Source organism: Plutella xylostella, chromosome 10 (assembly GCF_932276165.1).
Source record: "Plutella xylostella chromosome 10, ilPluXylo3.1, whole genome shotgun sequence".
Taxonomy (NCBI): domain Eukaryota; kingdom Metazoa; phylum Arthropoda; class Insecta; order Lepidoptera; family Plutellidae; genus Plutella; species Plutella xylostella.
The window spans coordinates 1,151,560-1,170,811 of NC_063990.1; the positions used below are offsets into that span (position 1 = coordinate 1,151,560).

At 41.4% G+C, this 19,252-nt stretch overlaps 2 protein-coding genes across 6 annotated transcripts in view; one reads left to right on the top strand and one right to left on the bottom strand.

The window, feature by feature from the left end:
- Nucleotides 1-214: 214 nt before the first annotated feature.
- On the top strand, nt 215-11,910 carry LOC105382931 (sugar transporter SWEET1). Of its 2 annotated transcripts, none has more exons than XM_048623533.1 (7): nt 215-370; nt 3,095-3,275; nt 8,242-8,365; nt 8,886-8,951; nt 10,551-10,640; nt 10,927-11,046; nt 11,556-11,910. In XM_048623533.1, exons 2-7 carry the CDS (start codon nt 3,106-3,108, stop codon nt 11,661-11,663), a joined length of 678 nt encoding a protein of 225 aa, XP_048479490.1. In that variant the 5' UTR covers nt 215-370; nt 3,095-3,105; the 3' UTR covers nt 11,664-11,910. The 2 variants fall into 2 exon arrangements, with proteins under 2 accessions (XP_048479490.1, XP_048479491.1); XM_048623534.1 differs by having other exon boundaries at nt 222-370; nt 3,098-3,275.
- Nucleotides 11,911-12,050: 140 nt separating this feature from the next.
- Nucleotides 12,051-19,252, bottom strand: part of LOC105382932 (2-oxoglutarate dehydrogenase complex component E1) — a 29,276-nt gene continuing 22,074 nt past the window's right edge. For all 4 annotated transcript variants that reach the window (XM_011552918.3, XM_038117851.2, XM_038117852.2 and 1 more), the window contains 8 exons: nt 18,919-19,040; nt 18,480-18,592; nt 17,979-18,166; nt 17,376-17,472; nt 16,798-16,990; nt 16,248-16,455; nt 12,628-12,716; nt 12,051-12,412 (listed from right to left, as the gene is read on the bottom strand). In XM_011552918.3, coding sequence (XP_011551220.1) covers nt 12,289-12,412; nt 12,628-12,716; nt 16,248-16,455; nt 16,798-16,990; nt 17,376-17,472; nt 17,979-18,166; nt 18,480-18,592; nt 18,919-19,040 — 1,134 coding nt within the window. In that variant the 3' untranslated portion in view covers nt 12,051-12,288. The remainder of the gene's footprint in view (nt 12,413-12,627; nt 12,717-16,247; nt 16,456-16,797; nt 16,991-17,375; nt 17,473-17,978; nt 18,167-18,479; nt 18,593-18,918; nt 19,041-19,252) is intronic.

The following is a 19,252-nucleotide window of genomic DNA, read 5'->3' on the forward strand; positions in this document are numbered from 1 at the left end:
TTGCATAAACTACAAATGTGGGTATGTATAAAAATTTGAATCATCATCATGAAATGGATACCCACCAAGCCATGAAGCCCAAACCTAAACCCTGTATACTACTGCTGATGGCAATAAAATATTTGATTTGATTTGATGTGGTTTCCAAACACAATGGACATTTTTAGACAACGTCATGAATTAAATGTCAGTGTCACAGGCGCTCGCTACTGTCATTCCTGTCAGCTGTCACGCTGTCACTGTCAGTCAGTCGGTGACCAAGGTTAGGTTAGGTCGGTGTTTTTTTGTAATTTTTTATTTTTATTAAATTATCAACGTGTGTGTGCTATTTTCTGCTGACTATATAAAATTTACCATCGGGGTTTACATTGTAAGTATAGCTTCAAAGATTTAAAAGCAATTATTTAATAAGATAATTTAGTTCACAAGGTTTACAAGTTAGGTAAAACTAAAACTTACTCTTATGAGTTAGATAAGTTAATAATCACAAAAAATATGTAGGAAGTTGAATTCTAAATTATTTCAATGACGTATCACTATTGACTGACACGAGATGATATTAAAAAAAAAATATAATGTAAAACTTTGTTATGAAAACTGACTGGCTTAGAACTTAGGCTGTGATGCAGGCACAGATGACTGCCTGATGTAGAGATAAGTGCCCCTACACTATATCTAGATGAAGTCCCTTCTAAATAAATTGCCCTCATTCATAATCATGATGTGTACTTATCAATTTTATTATTCTTTCAACAAAAAAATCAACACTACTTTTATTTAAGTATAATCTTTTTTTTACTCACCTATACTGCTTTACCTAACATTTTTAGTTTTGTTTATAATTAATAGATTGTATGGAGTTTGGACCTAAATAGCCCATGATGGATGCAATCAAGTTGCCTACCCTTCAATAATGCCACCCTTGCTGATATTCTCTATAAAGTCATAGTATTATATATCCAGCTGAATATAACCAATCACTTCTTCCCACATATCTAATACCTATAACATACATAACTACTCATATCTTTGAGATATCAGTAGTTATGTATGAGTGTTATCCATATCTAGTTACTCCACAGATAATAGCTGTTTTAGTTTGTAACTATCAAACTGTATCATTTTATAGCCAAGGTTAAAAGCCTTTAACAATAATGGTGAGTATGCAAAACTTCTGAATGGCTCGACAAATTTTTACGAAAAATTACTAAGAATACTAATCAAGCCACCTTTCAAAGAAAAATAACCAGTAATCAGATAGGTAGGTCTGGTCATGTGCAGAGAAACCTGATTCCCCTCTCATAGTAACAATGCTTCTGAGAGGGGTCAGATTTCTTATACACAACAATACATGTACCCAACAATAATAACACCCATTTATAGCCAACTCATCTAAAAGGTCTGTGGCAGAAAATAAAATAAAATATATGTTATACTTATATGAAAACAGTAAGTTTAAGTATAAGGGAGACTCATCAAAATAAACTAGCAATACCTAATAATAAATTAAGATTTTATAATAATAATAATATCTAAGTCAGGATGACAAAAGAAAAAGATAAGGTAAAAAATATATTCAAGTTTAGATATCAAATATGAGAGGTAAGTATAACTGTGAACAGACTATATATTGGTATTATAAGTTGCTAACTTCCTGTGACGCAGGCCGGTCGTCACAGGAGGGGGTTGCTCTATCTCAGTAGCTACTTTACCAAAGATTACGATTAGATTCATTACATGCACAGGTTTATTTTTTGTAGTTACCGTTTACATTTTCTTGCATACCTACAAAATATGATGATGAAACTTATAACACAAAATTTAAGCATCATGATCATGGCAGAAAGAAAACGTAAACTTTAAGGGACTTGAAAAAGCCAGACTAGACGGACATACCTACAAAATCAGTATGTTTTATGCCACACGAAAGAGTCGTGAAACTTCCGAAAATTTATTTTTCATAAGCTAGCGTGACCCCACGCACCGCGACGATCGACGACGGTGGGTGTGGCGGCTCCAGTGACGCTAACTATCAATTTAAATCCCATTTGCAATAATAGGTACATGTGTAAGGATGTGATTGTTTATCTAGCTCCAAGTCGGTAATGTACAGACAACAAATCATGTGTGTGTCACCACCCTTTATGATCCTCAGACAACAAATCATGTTGGTTACCATTACCACCCTCTGTGATCCTGAGAGAGAGAAGAATATTTAATGGATAGGTATAGATACACACATAATTTATCTTTGTTAATACGTTAGTTTGTAGGTAGTAGGTAGCTTCCATTAGTTACTTTGTGGGTATATTGGGTCATCATACTTATCGTTCAACCTTTGTTCCATGAATCTTCCTAATAACGCAACGTTATGAAATATCATACCAGCCTGCAGTCGGTTAGTTTTAATATATCCTTTATTGGTTACATAATGTTCAGAGTAAAAGGAATCCGACGACATTGGCAAGTAGATTACTAACCAGTTACTAGTTTCGCTATGCATATTCATTTAAATGAGTAGGTCTGTATGTAGTTAGGTACAATATTTGAATGCAAAATGAGATAATTATACATGGCTAATAGACTAATAATTATAATCATGCATGGTTGATATAGTCTTACTAATTTCAAGTACTTGTTTTAAAATTAAACTTACTTACCATAGATAGCCAAAATACATAAGTAAATAATTAAGTAACACATTTTGTAGATATTCCGTATTTATGGATTAATTTTATATGCATTATAATGTACTTAGTACCTAAGCAGTGAAAGAGTTACTAGTAAAGTAAGTTACGATTGTGAACTTGTCCAAACTTATTCCATTTTTCAACAAAAATTCACAACTGCCTCGTCAAACCCCTACATTAAACTTCACTCCTTTTCCCTCACTTAAAATTCGTTCATAAGCCTGATTACACTTACCGAGTAGAGTGGCCGAAACAGTATCCTCGGCGGCAGTATATTCGTCGAATTTCCGAGGATCGGCCGAGGATACTGTCTCGTCACTCTACTCGGTAGGTGTAACAAAGGTTCTATCTGAAAATTACTCCACATTTTCCTCCAACAATACAACTCCCTCTCTCTTCAACAGCAGCATTCACCATGGAGGCACTATCGACCCTCCTGCAGCCGTACAAGGAGATCGTGGGCACCGTGGCGGGCGTGGTGACCGTGGGGCAGATGTTCTCGGGCTCGTTCATCTGCCTCGACGTGCGCCGGCAGGGGCACACGCGCGGCGTCAGCATCATGCCCTTCATCGGAGGGTTCATTATGTGAGTATTGCGTAGTGGTAACATCAGTAACAGATACTTAGATAGAGATAGTGCATTTTTGCTAGTGATGGCTTTGGCACACCGCATTGCGCTTCAAAACTCAAATAGCCGATTTGGGTGCCGGGTAAGGTCCGTAAGTCATTCTTATATTATCCTTGTCAAACTGCGAAAATGGTCTATAGGGTGAAAGTATTAGCCAGTCGTTGAGTACAGATTTTGCATTTTTTTTGCTTGTTGCAAAGTTTGTTGGTAGTACCATGTCTATTGCGCAAGTCATTGTGATTGTGTAAACCAGTGTTTTTCAATCTTTTTCATGACGCGACCCCCCTGGTATAAAAAAATATTTCGCGACCCCCTTGACCCTTTCGGTTTTTTATCATGTATGTATGTGTATGTTACAGTATTCACAATATTCATTCCATAGGACTTATTTACGGTCTCCATGATTAGGATTCGAAGTAGTACATACTTATCGGATTTAAAAACACATTATTTTAGAATTATACACATCGGATACGTGTGGCCATGTACATTGTACATAGGTATGTACAACTATGCCATTGCGACCCGGAATTTCTTTTTCGAAATTTCTATCTTTTGAACATTTAATAATCTTGAATAAAAGTTTACACGGGTGAAATGAAAGTAAAAAAAAGACAAAATACCTGGCTTTACTAAAAAATAAACACTTGTGGTCGTCGTCTTTGAACCAGGCCTCTCACGCTACGTTTGCCTATTCGTGGTCTCCACTCGAGAACTCGTCTACCCCAACGGTTATCGGTTCTTCGGCAGATATGACCAGCCCACTGCCATTTCAGCTTGCATATTTTGACAGCTTTGTTAGTAATCTTAATCCTCTGACTGACGGAAAACCTCATTTCTGATACGATTTATCAGAAAACCCCCAAGCATAGCTCTGTCCATAGCACGCTTTAAATCGGTGGACCAGTCCTACCGTCAGTGCCCACGTCTCTGCACCATACCTACGTCATCACTGGCAGGACGCAGTGGTTGAAATCTTTAGTCTTCAGGCTCTGAGGGATGGCCAAGGAGAATATGTGCTGACGAAGTTTTCCTAATGCATCCAGTTGGGTGCGCCTTGCAGCCTCTTTGTCGAAGTTGCTTCTGCCTAGCCGAATAGTCTCCCCGAGGTAGACATATCTTGCACAACTTTATTGTTGCCTCACCAACGATCATCGGCTCCGGTTCGATGTGAGCACACGTTGGGAAGCAGCATTTAGGCCACTTCCATCATCCAGCTGAGTTCCTGCAGAGATTATGCCATAATAAAGATGTCGTCACGACGACGACGACGACGACGACATCTCATGTCACAACATGTACTCGCCATTTATACATATGCCATGTCCAGCGGCATCGTACAGACTCCTCAACTCCTCGATATAGCGCCAGTCGATTTGAAATCTCTGCAACGCTTCCAAAATTGCCCATGTCTCGATGGAGTTGTAGGCGTTTTCATAGTCCACAAAGGCTAGATACAGAGGCTGATTATACTCTTCGGTCTTCTGTGTAATCTGCCTTACTGTGTGGATGTGGTCTATTGTACTAAAACAGATCCACGATGAGATAATTTAATTAATAGAAAAAACAAGCTCAGCCTTCGCATTTAAGAAAATTGTAAGTAAAAGTTTTTTTTTTTACTGAGTATTTCTTAATAATTGTCTTCATTGATTTTTTACTTAAGTTCCCAGTTTTTTCGCCCTTTGGCGACCCCCCTACAGAAGCTTCGCGACCCCCCAGGGGGTCGCGACCCACAGGTTGAAAAACACTGGTGTAAACTTACAATGGTATGGTGAAACATATTATATAGAATAGAATAGAATAGAATAGAATAGAAAATGAAAATGAAAAATAGAATAGAAATAAATGTTTTCTATTCTATTCTATTCTATTCTATTCTATTCTATTCTATATATATTATACCATTATTATGGGTGATTTTAACACTTGTCTCCTTAAAAATGATTCTCGGTCTTCTACCTTTCAATCTATAGTCAAGTCTAGCAACATGAATATTCTCCCACTTAGTGCCACTCATCATTTTCCTAACTGCGAACCCTCTCTTCTTGATGTTATTCTCGTATCCTCTACTGATCATGTTGCTAAGCACGGCCAGTGCGGATCCACTGGTTTCTCTTATCATGACTTAATATACCTTTCGTATAAAGTCCGCCCACCTAAAGCGAAGTCAAGAACTCTCATGCTGCGTAGTTTTGGTGGTATGGACCTGGACAGTTTGCGTCGTGATGCTCATCGTACCGATTGGACGCCCGTTCTCAACGCAGCCAGCGTTGATGAACAGGTTTTTAAATTTAACTCCCTCCTTACCGATCTATACGATGTGCATGCACCAGTAAAAGCGATTCGGTTAAAGCATCTTCCGGCTCCCTGGCTCACTGATGATATTAAGAAGGTCATCCTTGAAAAGAATTCAGCCAAGACCAAATATAAACTCCGTGCCTCTGAAGCTAACAAGGAGAAGTATATTGCTATTCGTAATCGCTGCAATAAGTTGTGTAGGGATGCACAACGCCGCCATATCCATCAATCTGTAGAAAATGGCGATCCAGCCAAAGTTTGGAAGTTCCTTAGGTCACTGGGAGTTGGTAAATCTCGCAACAGTCCTATCCGTAAAGATTTAGACATTGAATCCTTGAATTCACATTTCTCTTCGTCCTCGGCCATGAATGATGCCGTGAAATCTAGCACACTCGGTCGCCTATCGGCCTTACCAACCCCTGACTTTCCTTCTTTCCAATTAAGTCAATTTTCCAATTGTGATGTTAAGAAGGTCATTATTTCCATTACTTCCAATGCAATTGGAAGCGACAGTTCGACAAGTCGTAACATGATAATCCCTATCCTAGATATTATCCTTCCCATTATCACACATATCCTCAATTCCTCCATCTCCTCTGGCATATTTCCCTCTGCCTGGAAAGAAGCTCAAGTTGTCCCTTTACCTAAGAAATCCAACCCAGCCTCATTTTCCGATTATCGCCCTATATCTATTCTTCCTTTCCTTTCAAAAGTCCTAGAACGCCTTGTACATTTCCAACTATCCAATTTCCTTACCCGCAACCAACCAATCCGGTTTTCGCCCTGGCCATAGCACTGTCACAGCGCTCTTAAAGATCTCTGATGACATTCGCCAGGGCATGGACAATGGTCAAATCACAATCCTCTCCTTGTTAGACTTTAGTAATGCTTTCAATACTGTTAACTTCGAAATCTTGCTGGGAATACTTCGATCACTTAACATATCTCCAATGGTAATTGACTGGTTTCGCAGTTATCTGCAGGGGCGACGGCAGCGTATACGCATTGAGGACTCATACTCCCAATGGTGTGATATTGCAGCCGGTGTCCCACAAGGTGGTGTGCTATCACCTCTGCTCTTTGCTATTTTTATTAACTCCATTTCTAACAAACTTATTTCTTCCTACCATCTTTATGCAGACGATCTACAGATTTATACACATGCTTCTCCTTCTGATATAGCTCAAGCAGTTAATTTTATGAACACTGACCTGACTAAAATCGTAGACTGGAGTAAACACCATGGCCTTATGGTCAATCCGAAGAAAACCCAAGTTATCCTCATCGGAAGTTCTAGGTTAATGAATAACAATTTTCTTCGGATGGTGCCGCCAATTTATTTTGACGGGGTTCATGTACCTTATAGTGATACAGTCAGGAATCTTGGCGTAATTTTTGACAAGTTTATGACATGGAGTCCTCAGCTGGAGGCGGTTAGCCGGAGGATGTTTGCATCAGGGGGATCACTTCGAAGACTACGCAATTTCCTTCCTACCTCCACCAAAATTGCTTTAGCTCAATCACTCCTTCTTCCCGTTCTTGACTACGCCGATGCCAGCTATCTTGATCTCACTGAGGAGCAACTTAATAAGCTTGAGCGTCTTCAAAATTACTGCATACGATTCATATTTGGCTTAAGAAAATATGATCATGTATCTGTATTCCGACAAAAACTCAAGTGGCTCCCAATTCGCCTTCGACGGAATACTCACATACTTTCACTACTTTATTCGGTACTGTTCAATCCTTGTTCCCCAACATACCTTAAGGAGCGTTTTGAGTTGAGATGCTCTACACATAGCCGCTCACTACGTTCATCTCATAACCTTCGCCTTCATGTTCCATCTTGCACAACTGTGTTTTATGAGGGCTCATTCACATTTCAGGCTGTTAAATTATGGAACGATCTGCCCATTGAAATCAGACTCGCACCCTCTCTACCATCCTTCAAAAACAAGCTCCGACAGCACTACTTAAATTTATCTTATCCTGATTAGAATGCACCAGCAATTATTTATTTATTTTTAATAATATTTATGTATTATTATAGAATATATAGGTATATATTTATTATTAACTATGTAGGTTTTATATATTATTATATGTAGGTGTTTACATATCGTTTATACTTTATATTAATGTAGTTTATAAATATCTCTTATTTTCACACGCTATCCCTTTTTCATTATTTCTATGTCCTTTCAATTTGGTTGTCTGGAAGAGATTACTTTTAGTAATAAGGCCGCCGATTGTGCTATTTATTTTCTGTTCATGTTTGTAATACTGTTTCTTCTTGTGTGCAATAAAGAGTATTTTATCTTTATCTTTATCTTTATGTTTCGAAATGGGCAAAACACTTGCTTTCATTGATCTCCATAAGATTTATTCGTAAGATAAAATTTCATTATACCCATATAAAATGAAAATGTTAGTGTAATGTTACATTTTGGGTTTCTAGCTGCCAAACTAGGTTACCCTGTACAATGGGTAGCCAGGAATCTTTTTATACTAATAGGCAATAAAAATTATAATAAAATACTTAGTGTAAAGTAAACTATCTTATTACAATTACTATATCTGTTAAATTCTGTTATTTTATGCTATGCTATTCCCTATGACATTCCAGGAGCGTGATCAACCTGAAGTACGGGTTCATCCTGCGCGACGACACCATGATCAACGTCAACTTCTTCGGCCTCGCGCTCAACATGCTGTACCTGATGCTCTACTTCCACTACTCGCAGGAGAAGGTCGGTTCTTATTTATTTATTTATCATCATCATCATCATCACTCCAACAGCATACATAGCATTATTACAGTACTTATTAAAAGACATTATACTTACACATTACATTGAATAAGGTCTTACATCTAATAAGATATGCCAACAACTTATTATACCTACAACTTTAATATCAACAAAGCTTTCATATTAATATTTCGAATTAAATATATATTTTTTAATTACAATTTCTTATACGGTATTACCGCGTATTTACCACATTACCTACGCGGTACACAGAATTAGCTTTCCCAAGTTGCGTAACAGCTGTATTTTATGTGCGTTCGGCGCACCCTACGCAGTCAGCCACTGATGATAATCTGACTTGCTAATCCTTTCACTAAGATGACCAACCAATATTTAAAGACTAAAGTCATGAGTAATATTTATATTAGTCATTATTATTATTTTCTCGCTTTTCGCCGTGCATTTGCAGAGCCCGGTAATATCAGATTGCGGATAATAATGTGTGAATATTTCCTGCCAGGTGCGTGTGTGGGCGCAGATGGGTTGCGGCGGCGCCGTGTCGGCCGCTATGATCGGATACGCACAGGTTTGTCATTTAATTATTAATCCTTTGTCGCGCTTATAAAAATGGCTAGCTAACGGAGAGGTAGAAATGAGAAGCCAGGGTTCAGCTTGACACAAATTTATTTAAGGTCAACGTGGGTTAGGCCTACACTACACGATCAGTCAGTTTTCAGTTGGTACGGATAGGGACTCCCCTGAGTCGAAGAGTATCGGCGTGGAATCCCGATAATGCGACCGGCGTGGAAGTCCTCTTCTCCAGTGGCCAGGTAGGTAGGCAGGCAGGTCACGTGGCCGTTGCGTGCGCGTGGCGTGTAGGTCGGCTGCGCGGCGTGGTCAGCAACACGAAGGCAGGGGGTTGCCGAACCAGCACGTAGAGGGCGAGCCGTAGAAACCACGTAGGTGGACCGTGGAGTCGGTAAACCGTACCGTGGACCCTGGAATAGATAGAAATCCAACGCATCAGTACACAGTTATCATCTAGGTTCCACATACCGTCATCAAAACGTACAGAAGAGCACCTAATCTAACTTGATTGAGGCGGCAGTGAAAACCAGAACGGAATACCTAATATTAATTAAATAAAAAATAGAAACAATTAGGAAAGGCCGAAAGCGGTACACTAGCTGCAGCATAATTTGGAATAAAACTACGTTAATGCATTTAGGCAAGCTAGCGTAATTAAAATAAAAGAAATATAAAAGCTGATGATGATGGAATGTCTAAAATAGTCTAAATGATAATGCGTAATTGCATGTCCGCCATCTTGGCTGTTATAAGTGCGCAGTTAGTTAAGCCAGCTAACGCGTAAGCAGGCGAATAAAATAAAAAGTGAAGCTAAGTTAGACACATTTAAATTAACAGTTTAAAACACAATAAGTAAACGTTTAAAGCACAAATAGGTTCCTAAAATGAGCTAAGCAAGTCTGATCACACTTACCCGATATTGGGGAAGACACGCACAAGGCACCACTGGTAAAGTCTAGGTCATTCGACACTTTAGAGCGGGCTAGGCACCTAGAGGACTGCCGTGAGGTAGGGTCACGCGCAGTCGATGCCGTAGCCCGTGGCCGAATGATCGAGAGCCAGTGGTCACCGAGTGGGGCTGCCGCGATAGTGGGGACACGAACAAAAGACCGCTTCGCTGGCTAGGGATGGGAACGCGTCGATAATTTGAAGAATTATCGACGCGAAGATAAAGTTATCGATAAAGTCGATACTTAAAATTAATAAATTATGAAGATTATTTACTACTTTGTAAGTTATTTATTTTGAAGAAATAAATAACGTTACACCTTCTAGGTATTTGATGTGAGATTATTTCAATGAGATAAACCTCTCTGCATATTGCTTGCTACTCTAATTTGAGTTGTATTGTAAATAGGTACAGTTCGGTCCTAACAACTTCATAGTTTCTGAAGTTTGCTGCGATTCTTCTGCGATCACACTTTAGTGCTTTGTCAATCTAACCAACTGTCATTGTTTGTAATGATAAATAGGCAGGCAGTTTGTTACTTTGACCAGGTACAAAAGTGCATTCGCTGCCAACTTCTGAACTACTTACCTAATTGTCTGAACCGTACTGCAATATTAAAATAATAATAATATGTAATCTGTTGGTTAGATGGAGGACCCCAAGCTGGTGGAGTATCGCTTCGGCCTCATCATCACCGCCTTCATGTTCTACCTCATCGCCTCGCCGCTCTTCAACCTGGTGAGTCAACATCATTACTACATATTCAAACTCTGCAAAAATTACAAGGTGTTGCGAAAAGCCGAAAGGACTCGACTCAGGGGGTCATTCTTAACTACTTTAGTACGACGGATTTTGAAAATTCACGAAACAAAATCATTGTTTTGTATTGTATTATTTTAATTCATTTCCGTATTCTGTTGTTGTTTTGTACAATTTTCTGTTTTTGTAATGAATAGTGTATCAAATAAATGTTTCCTTCAACTTACTGTGAACGCTTTTATTTACCCTACCGTGTCTGTCGCAGGGCAACATAATAAAGAACAAGAGCACGGAGGGCATGCCGTTCCCCATCATCCTGTCCGGCACCGTGGTCACCTTCATGTGGCTGCTGTACGGCGTCATTCTGAACAACACCTTCATTGTCGTGAGTACTATGAATACCTACCTACCTATAGAAAGTGTCAAAATATGTGGAACATCAGAAGGGCTAGCACAGGGCGCATTTAAGACGTGAGAAAAGTTCTCTGTCGCGCTCTTGAGGCTGCGCTATGTGAGTGGGCGCAATGCAAAACTTAAATGCGCCCCGTGCTACTAGCCCAGAGCAGTGTCTAGTACCTACGGGTTTTGCAATTTACGAAAACGATTTTTTTAGTTTTCTTTCTATCATCTGTATACACTCTGTCAAATGTTTCATGATAGTTTCCGCTAGAGGCGCCACTTTGTATGCGAGAAAACGTAAACTGTTATAGTTTTTTACAAACTGTCAAAACTGTTTCTACTAGCTGATGAAACTTGATAAGCTAAGTACCTATGTCAGGTTTATTTACCTTACCATGGAAATGTTACTGGTAAAATTCAACCTGTACCTATCCCTACATTCAACATACGTAAAGTGGGGCGCAAGACTGCTAATTAATAATCCTCATTCCACAGGTACAAAACATAGTGGCGTTCGCGCTGTGTTCGTTCCAGCTGGCTCTGTTCGCCATCTACCCCGCCAAGCCCAAGCGCGGGAAACCGAAGCCCAAGAAAACAAACTAAGAAACAAAAATAAAAAGAAAACAAATGAAATATTATACTCTTTGTCAAGGCTCGTGGTGTCTTCCTCAAAGTATATGCGGAGTGAGAGAGATAGATATATTATTATATTTTGTAATAAATCAATTTTATTGTTTGTTTTGTAAGTTTATATTGTTAGTCCTAGACCACATTCCGTTTGGACGCATTTGGACGAATCTGTCTTTTGTTTTTGCAATTGTACAGTGAAGATAATAAATCAAATATTTTACATGAGGTGTTTTTTTTGTACAACTTCTGAAAATTAGGTGAATGTGGCACTCTGATAGTGTTTTATTGATCGTCAGCATTACATTTCATAATCAAGCTAGCTATTGGTAATGGAATCCTAACTTATTCTTTACAACGCAATAAATCACATAATTTTTTATTAACATAAATATTATTTTAATAAATAAGTACGTAAAAAACCAAAATTTTACAAAAGCTTACCCCAGTTGCCAGAAACGCTCCGGTATAAGTAGGTTGTAATTTTGCTTCCGCAACTTAAACCTCGGTCCTTCACAAGTAAAATAAATACCGAAAGTTCACCTACAACGGGGCGTACAAAGATACAATACAAATAAAAAAATACAAACATTCAGTACAATTAGCAATCAGTTTTTCCTTCGTCGGGTAGCCTCACGATGGCCTCCTTGAGAGCCTCCAACTCCTTGTTGAAGAGCCACTTCATCCCGGTCGCGGAGGCTGCGCTGGGCGGTCGCGATATGCACCTGAGTACAGACGAGAATTCACATGTAAGCTTCCTTCCTGTCCACTAGGCCAGCGTGGTGGACTAGGCCTAAAACCCTTCATTGGATTCAGATATACATTAGCCCGATTCAGCCATTTGGGAACTACGCTATCACAGATACAGACACTTTAAACGTATAACACCCCTCTTCCGTCGGGGAAAAAAATTGCAGAATATCAGTCGGTAGGCACTTACTCGATTCGCGTCCCCAGGAGGTTTTCAATGCGAACTTTGCAAAAGAGCCACGGACCCTGGTTCTTGTGCTCCTCTTGAGCGAAGGCCACCTGGCGAGACATAACACAACTCTCATTAACATAGATATACTAAGCATAAACGCCAGAGTTAACCCTGGCGGAAGATGAGGACATGAGTTTTTACTTCGCCCTCAAGTAAGTACTTGCCTCAACCTGAGCTCCGAATCGTTTTCCGAATTACTCTTCTCCGATAGCACGGTTCGTCGAAATCACTGTTCGTCGACGGTTTGTTCGTCGAAAAAATCCTTCTCCGATAGCACGGTTCGTCGAAAGCACTGTTCGACGATGGTTGCTTTGCCGAAGAAATCGTTCGCCGATTGAAAGATTCGTCGAAAGCATTGTTCGACGATGGTTGCTTTGCCGAAGAAATCATTCGCCGATAGAGAGATTCGTCGAAAGCACTGTTCGACGATGGTATATGATTGTAATAATGATGTAAAAACTAGTATAACCTTATTGTGTCATTGTGTAGTATTTAAGAAAAGTAATTTCTATTTCTTTCTTCTATAAAGTAATCTTGCTTTTTTTGCTTACGCTTACCCAATACCTATGTGGATGGTTCGTTTAACGAAAGAATCAATTGCCGCCGCAAAGAATTGTTCACCATTTTCGTTAGGAATCGAACCAAATTGATTAATATTTTTATTGGAATATTTAAGGTACTTAAGTATAATCATTATGTGTATCCATGTGTATAAATACATACTTTTTTTAAATTATATTATTTAAATTTCGTGGTAAATTTATAATAAAAGCATTTTTCTTGAAATAAAAATGAAATATTATGTATGTAGACTGCCTGAAACTATTTTTATTTCAGGAAAAATGCTTCTATTATGATTTTTGCGCCTGTCTGAAACCGGGTGAACATTGTGAGATGTGTTTAGTATTGCATGTGGAGAGAACACCAACTGTAAGCTACTGATGAGTTCAGCCTATCTCATCTCAGCAGTTCATAATCTGAATCTATAAATTATGCATCGATCTTTAGGCAGTAGATGGATACATACAGTAGGTACCTTTTCGAAAGCAATAGTTATAATGATTATACTTACCTTAAATATTCCAATAAAAATATTAACCCATTTGGTTCGATTCCTAACGAAAATGGTGAACAATTCTTTGCGGCGGCTATTGATTCTTTCGTTAAACGAACCGTCCGCATAGGTATTGGGTAAGCGTAAGCAAAAAGAGCAAGATTACTTTATAACTTGGATATTTATTGGAAAACGATAGTCACACATATTATACACCGTTAGGCAGGCAAACAGAAAGAGAGAGACGTTAGGTACATATAGAGCAAGTATAGAAATATAAATTACTTTTCTTAAATTCTACACAATGACACAATAAGGTTATACTACACTCGCGAGCAACCAAATCGACTCAAGCCTTCACGGCGCACATATACATTGATTTTCCTAAAACGATAAATGGTAAATATAAAAGTGATATGTCATTCGAAAGCTGAAGAATTAGGCTTTCAATTAAGATCAATACCATAAAAAAAAACTAAGCGCAGATTTAATGACGCATTTTAATTGCCCGTCAGTGTTAATTACCTCATTAGGAATCCACGCCTTGCGCTACCTGATCCCGCTATAAAACCTTTCCACATCCGGTGTACCTTATCAGTCGCTTGTTGCAAGTTGACCGGTACACATCTCGTTGCATTGTATTCCTTGTTTTCGCAAACCCATGGATACCACACCAGAAGAAGCTGCTCAAGTTGTTGCCTTGCTGCAACAAGGGTTAAGTCAGCGAGCAGTCGCTGCCCAGCTCCACTTGAGCCAGTCTGCTGTATCCCGAGTATACAGACGGTTCCAAGAGACTGGTGCCTTCAATCGAAGACCAAGAACGGGCCGCCACCGCTGCACTTCAGAGAGAGACGACCGCTTCATTGTCTCAACCTCGCTGCGCAATCGACACCTTACGGGCGTTGATGTGCAGCAAGAACTGAGACGTGTACGACAAGTGGCTGTCAGCGAGTGGACAGTGAGAAGACGCTTGAAGGAAGCCAACTTGACACCAAAAAGACCTGCATCAGGCCCCAAATTGACTGCAGGCCACCGACAAGCGCGTCTTCAGTTTGCTCGAGAGCATCTCGATTGGAGCATTGCGCAATGGCGGTCGGTCCTGTTTACTGATGAGTGCAGAGTGTGTCTGCATGGCAGTGACAGGAGAGGCCGGGTCTACCGGCGTCCGGGGGAACGATTTGCCCAATGTTGTTTCGCTGAAACAGTAGCATATGGCGGCGGTTCCTGCATGATGTGGGCTGGTATTTCTCTAGAGGGAAAAACCGCACTTGTTTTCGTGCCTGGAGGCGGCCGAGGAGGCGGGTTAACAGCTGATCGGTACATCACCGACATTCTACTCGGTCATGTTGTGCCCTATGCAGAATTTGTCGGTGAAGACTTCGTGCTAATGCACGACAATGCCCGCTGCCACACGGCACGAGTCAGTCGGCAGTTTCTGAGAGAGAAGGAATTGCGCACGATGGACTGGCCTGCGCTCAGTCCTGACCTGAATCCCATCGAACACTTATGGGACGAGCTCAAAAGAAGAGTTCGGGCCAGGAATCCAGTCCCTGCAAGCGTGGACGAGCTGAAGACAGCTTTATTAGAGGAGTGGGACGGCATTCCTCAGGAAACTGTCAAAAAGTTGATAAGGTCTATGAGAAACAGGCTGCAGGCTGTAATTAGGGCAAGAGGGGGCAATACAAAGTATTGATTTAAATAAATAAATTTTTATCTTAACATTTTTTGTTTAATTTGTATAATACGATACCCATACCCTTTTTTCCTAAATTCCCGTTTTTCCTACAATTGCGTTCAGACATCATTTATTTCAAAAATGATGAATGGATTTCAATAATAATGATATCAAATTAAAGCTGACATCTTAAGCTTTTAAATGACATATCATTTTTATTATTTCTATTCATAATTTTACTTGTATTAATGTATGTTTGCGCCGTCAAGGCTTGAGTCGATTTGGTTGCTCGCGAGTGTAGTTTATACATCATTATTCCAATCATATACCATCGTCGAACAGTGCTTTCGACGAATCTCTCTATCGGCGAATGATTTCTTCGGCAAAGCAACCATCGTCGAACAATGCTTTCGACGAATCTTTCAATCGGCGAACGATTTCTTCGGCAAAGCAACCATCGTCAAACAGTGCTTTCGACGAACCGTGCTATCGGAGAAGGATTTTTTCGATGAACAAACCGTCGACGAACAGTGATTTCGACGAATCGTGCTATCGGAGAAGAGTAATTCGGAAAACGATTCGGAGCTCCCTCAACCTCAAGCGCTTGGAAATTTTTGAAAGATAACCTGTATCTTTGAAAACTTTCCATGCGATTTAGAGCTACTTGTAGTTCAAGGAGTGAAATGAAAATTTCGATGAATCTCACATGAGGTTACATAATATACAGGGTGTAAATGACATGCTCCCGAAAACTGAGACCACGTGCCCTGTATATTGCACTGCTGCAGCACTATACAAATTCACCTTTGGATTTCACAGTAATACTCTCACTACCTCTTGCCAACTCACCTTGGCTTCCGGATACTTGCAGCACTCCTTCGTGACTAGGTCGTAGGGGAACGGGTAGAGCTGCTCGAGGCGGCACATAGCGATACATTCTTCTAGCTTCTTCTCCTGCAGCAGCTCCGAGATGGTGATGGCGATCTTGCCGCTGCAGAATATCAGCTTCTTCACGCCCGAAGGGTTTTTAGACGCGGGCCCGCTTTCGGGGATCACTCTGGGAAGAAGTTATTGGGTGAAAAGCGGTATAGATGAAGGAGTTGCAGAGCAGATTTGGTATAAGTAGAGGGAACTGCCAGAATTAAATAAAAGGTCATCCCGGGCTCAAGCCTATAGTCATGTTTGCAGGTTAGTGTTGCGGTTTTTAAATTTCCAAAATATCAATCTCACTATCCTACAAGGTTAATGGCACGTTTGATCAAGGGACTAGATATGTATTTTCCCCGTTCCTTTGTCCCTTTACCTGCATCTCGAAGTCCATACATGCGTTTAAACTATATATTAGGTTAAAAAACTAGGTACTTAACTAAGTACCTATATTGCATCAGCAGTGCCTTACCTCTGAAACTCGTTGCCGAAAGTGAAGTCCTTGAACGGCGAGCGGTAGTAGGGGTGCTTGAGGCCGACCTTGGGCGTCATGAGGATGAGCGGCTTGCGGAACGGCATGGCCATCTGCCGCCGGATCAGGTGGAAGTAGTTGGCCGGCGTCGTCACATTCGCCACGATCCAGTTGCAGTCGCGGAGTTGGTTCACTGTCGCGGGGCAGTAAGGTGTTAGAATAGGTAGGAAAGGATCTAGGATGGATAAAAGTAGGTGAGTGTGTTCGAAGCTTTACTCAAGCAGGAAACAGTGCGGATGTTTTAAAAAGTCATGCTGGGATTAATAGAAGGAAGGAGAGAGGTATCATTGGGAACAGTCTTCTTCTCCTTGGCGTGTCGGTGGCAAACACTCGGTCAACAACATAACTACTAGGTGTTACCCCATGGGTGCCCATGGTGAGATTACCAATTACGGGCTTCCGAGTAGGGGGCTGCAGGCGTACATAAGGCACAGCCGACACGTCACTCTGGGAGACTTCTTTCACACACACCAGGGGTGCATATTAGCTAGGAGTGTACCCTTAACAAGTGGACTCACACACGAGGTCGGGGTCGTCCAGGTCGGGCACCGCGTCTTCGTCATCATCAGCCTGCTGCAGGTACCGCTCCACGCGCGCCGACGAGTGTTCTGGACCCTGGACACAGTGGATATTGGACAGGACCAATAAACTAGGATTCTATGACTGGGATCGAATCGATCTTAGGCCGTGTCCCCAGCAGGCAAACCGTCAGCGACCGACTGAGTTTGCGGCGTATCGATTTAGTAAGCTCTTCCATATATTTGAAATGGAGTGTCCATAGTCTGCTTGTTTAGTACGCAGTTCGCAGCGTTACGCGCGCTGACTATATCAGAATCACGCCGCTAACAGTCTGCCCACTGGAGACACGGTCTTATACTGAAGACTTAGGGGACTAAGGAAGCACTGACATGGCGTATCGTGAGCGGAAAACGTAGACTCTGACCGAGATAGACATGGCAGCGCTCAATCAAGAAGGAAATGGGCCAGGCAGGGAAGTCAAGATTGTAAAGAGTGGTGGCAGGTATTATCACAAGCAGCCTCTAGAGTTCAAAATTGAATATTATCAGTGACGTTCCCATTGGCTATTAAATCCCACCCTGCACAGCTATTGGCCAACTCACAGCTCCGTCCAGCCCGTGCGGAAGTTGCACCACGATGCCCGACTGCACCACCCACTTGCTCTGCGCGTTGCTCAGGAACGTGTCGAAGACGGGCTGGGCCGTGTCAGCGAAGTCCCCGTATTGCGCCTCCCAGAAGGTCAACACGTAAGGGCTGGAGTAAGAGTAGCCCACTTCGAAGCCGAGGGTTCCTAAAGAGTGGGAAGTTAAGGGAGAATTATGGAGGTCATGCATTTTATGGTATGTATAGGGTCTACCAGTGCACGTGTATAACGGCCTGTGCAGGTGTCCCGCTGAGGATAGGTAGTTACATACCTCCCTGTGTGGTGGACCGTAACCGTAATGTACGCAATAGGCATGCAGAAAGGTTGCCTGAACCCTGAACTCTACTACAATTGGACTTAGTTAAATTAATCTAAATAAAGTGATGGAAGAATCACTCTTGTGTAAGTATTTTCTATATTCATTTGACTGGTCCCAATCGCACTCGCCGTAAATAGTTACCGAACTCGCTGAGCGCGCTGTTGTGTATGTTGTAGGGGGCCTGGTCCGGGTACAGCGAGTCCAGCACCCGCAGCGTGGCGCCGTCCACGCCCTGGTGGTGGTACACGTGGTGTCTGCAACAACCGCATAGGAGGGTGGCTTTATACTGACGAAAAACGAACGAGAGCTGTCGTGCAATCGGCCCAGCAGCAATGTGAAACTTCATTTTTCGTCATGTAGAGTGATATCTCTGGGACTGGAAAGTGGCAGTGACAAAGGTCTATCACGCATTGAGTAACAAGTCGCCGTGATAAGGTTTTTGTAACGCGCTATGCAAAATTCGTCATCAGATTTCAGCCACTTGTCTAAGTTTTAGCCTAAGTAGTGAAATTGAGTCATAAATATCAGAGCTACATGAAATTCATTCATTCATAATCGACGGCACTAAGCATTCAGTAACCTGTGAGCCATTGTGCCTCGCTCTACGTCCTCCCCGGTGAAGCGGATGTGGATGCGGTCCCGCAGCAGCGAGCCGTACGCCAGCGCCTCGCCCATCGCCCAGTCCGCTACGCCGTCTTGCACCTGTAGCCACGTGGAACAACCAACTATAAGCAAGTGCTTCTACCTGCCTGTGTGTATCGAGATATGGAATTGTGGATACTGAGGCCCGGTTCAGTGCGACGCGGACCGTTCGTCCGCACGCGGATGAGGTTTAGCGTTCGTCTCTCCGCGTCGCTCTGAACGCGCTGTAAGGTTTCATACATTTTACCGTCATACGCGTCGCACTGAACCGG

What these genes read in the sequence shown, in the direction of transcription:
- LOC105382931 (XM_048623533.1), top strand. Translation starts at nt 3,106, where the DNA reads ATGGAGGCACTATCGACCCTCCTGCAGCCGTACAAGGAGATCGTGGGC. An exon ending in TCCACTACTCGCAGGAGAAG is followed by an intron (nt 8,366 to 8,885) that starts GTCGGTTCTTAT and finishes ATTTCCTGCCAG; the next exon opens with GTGCGTGTGTGGGCGCAGAT. An exon ending in CCTCGCCGCTCTTCAACCTG is followed by an intron (nt 10,641 to 10,926) that starts GTGAGTCAACAT and finishes TGTCTGTCGCAG; the next exon opens with GGCAACATAATAAAGAACAA.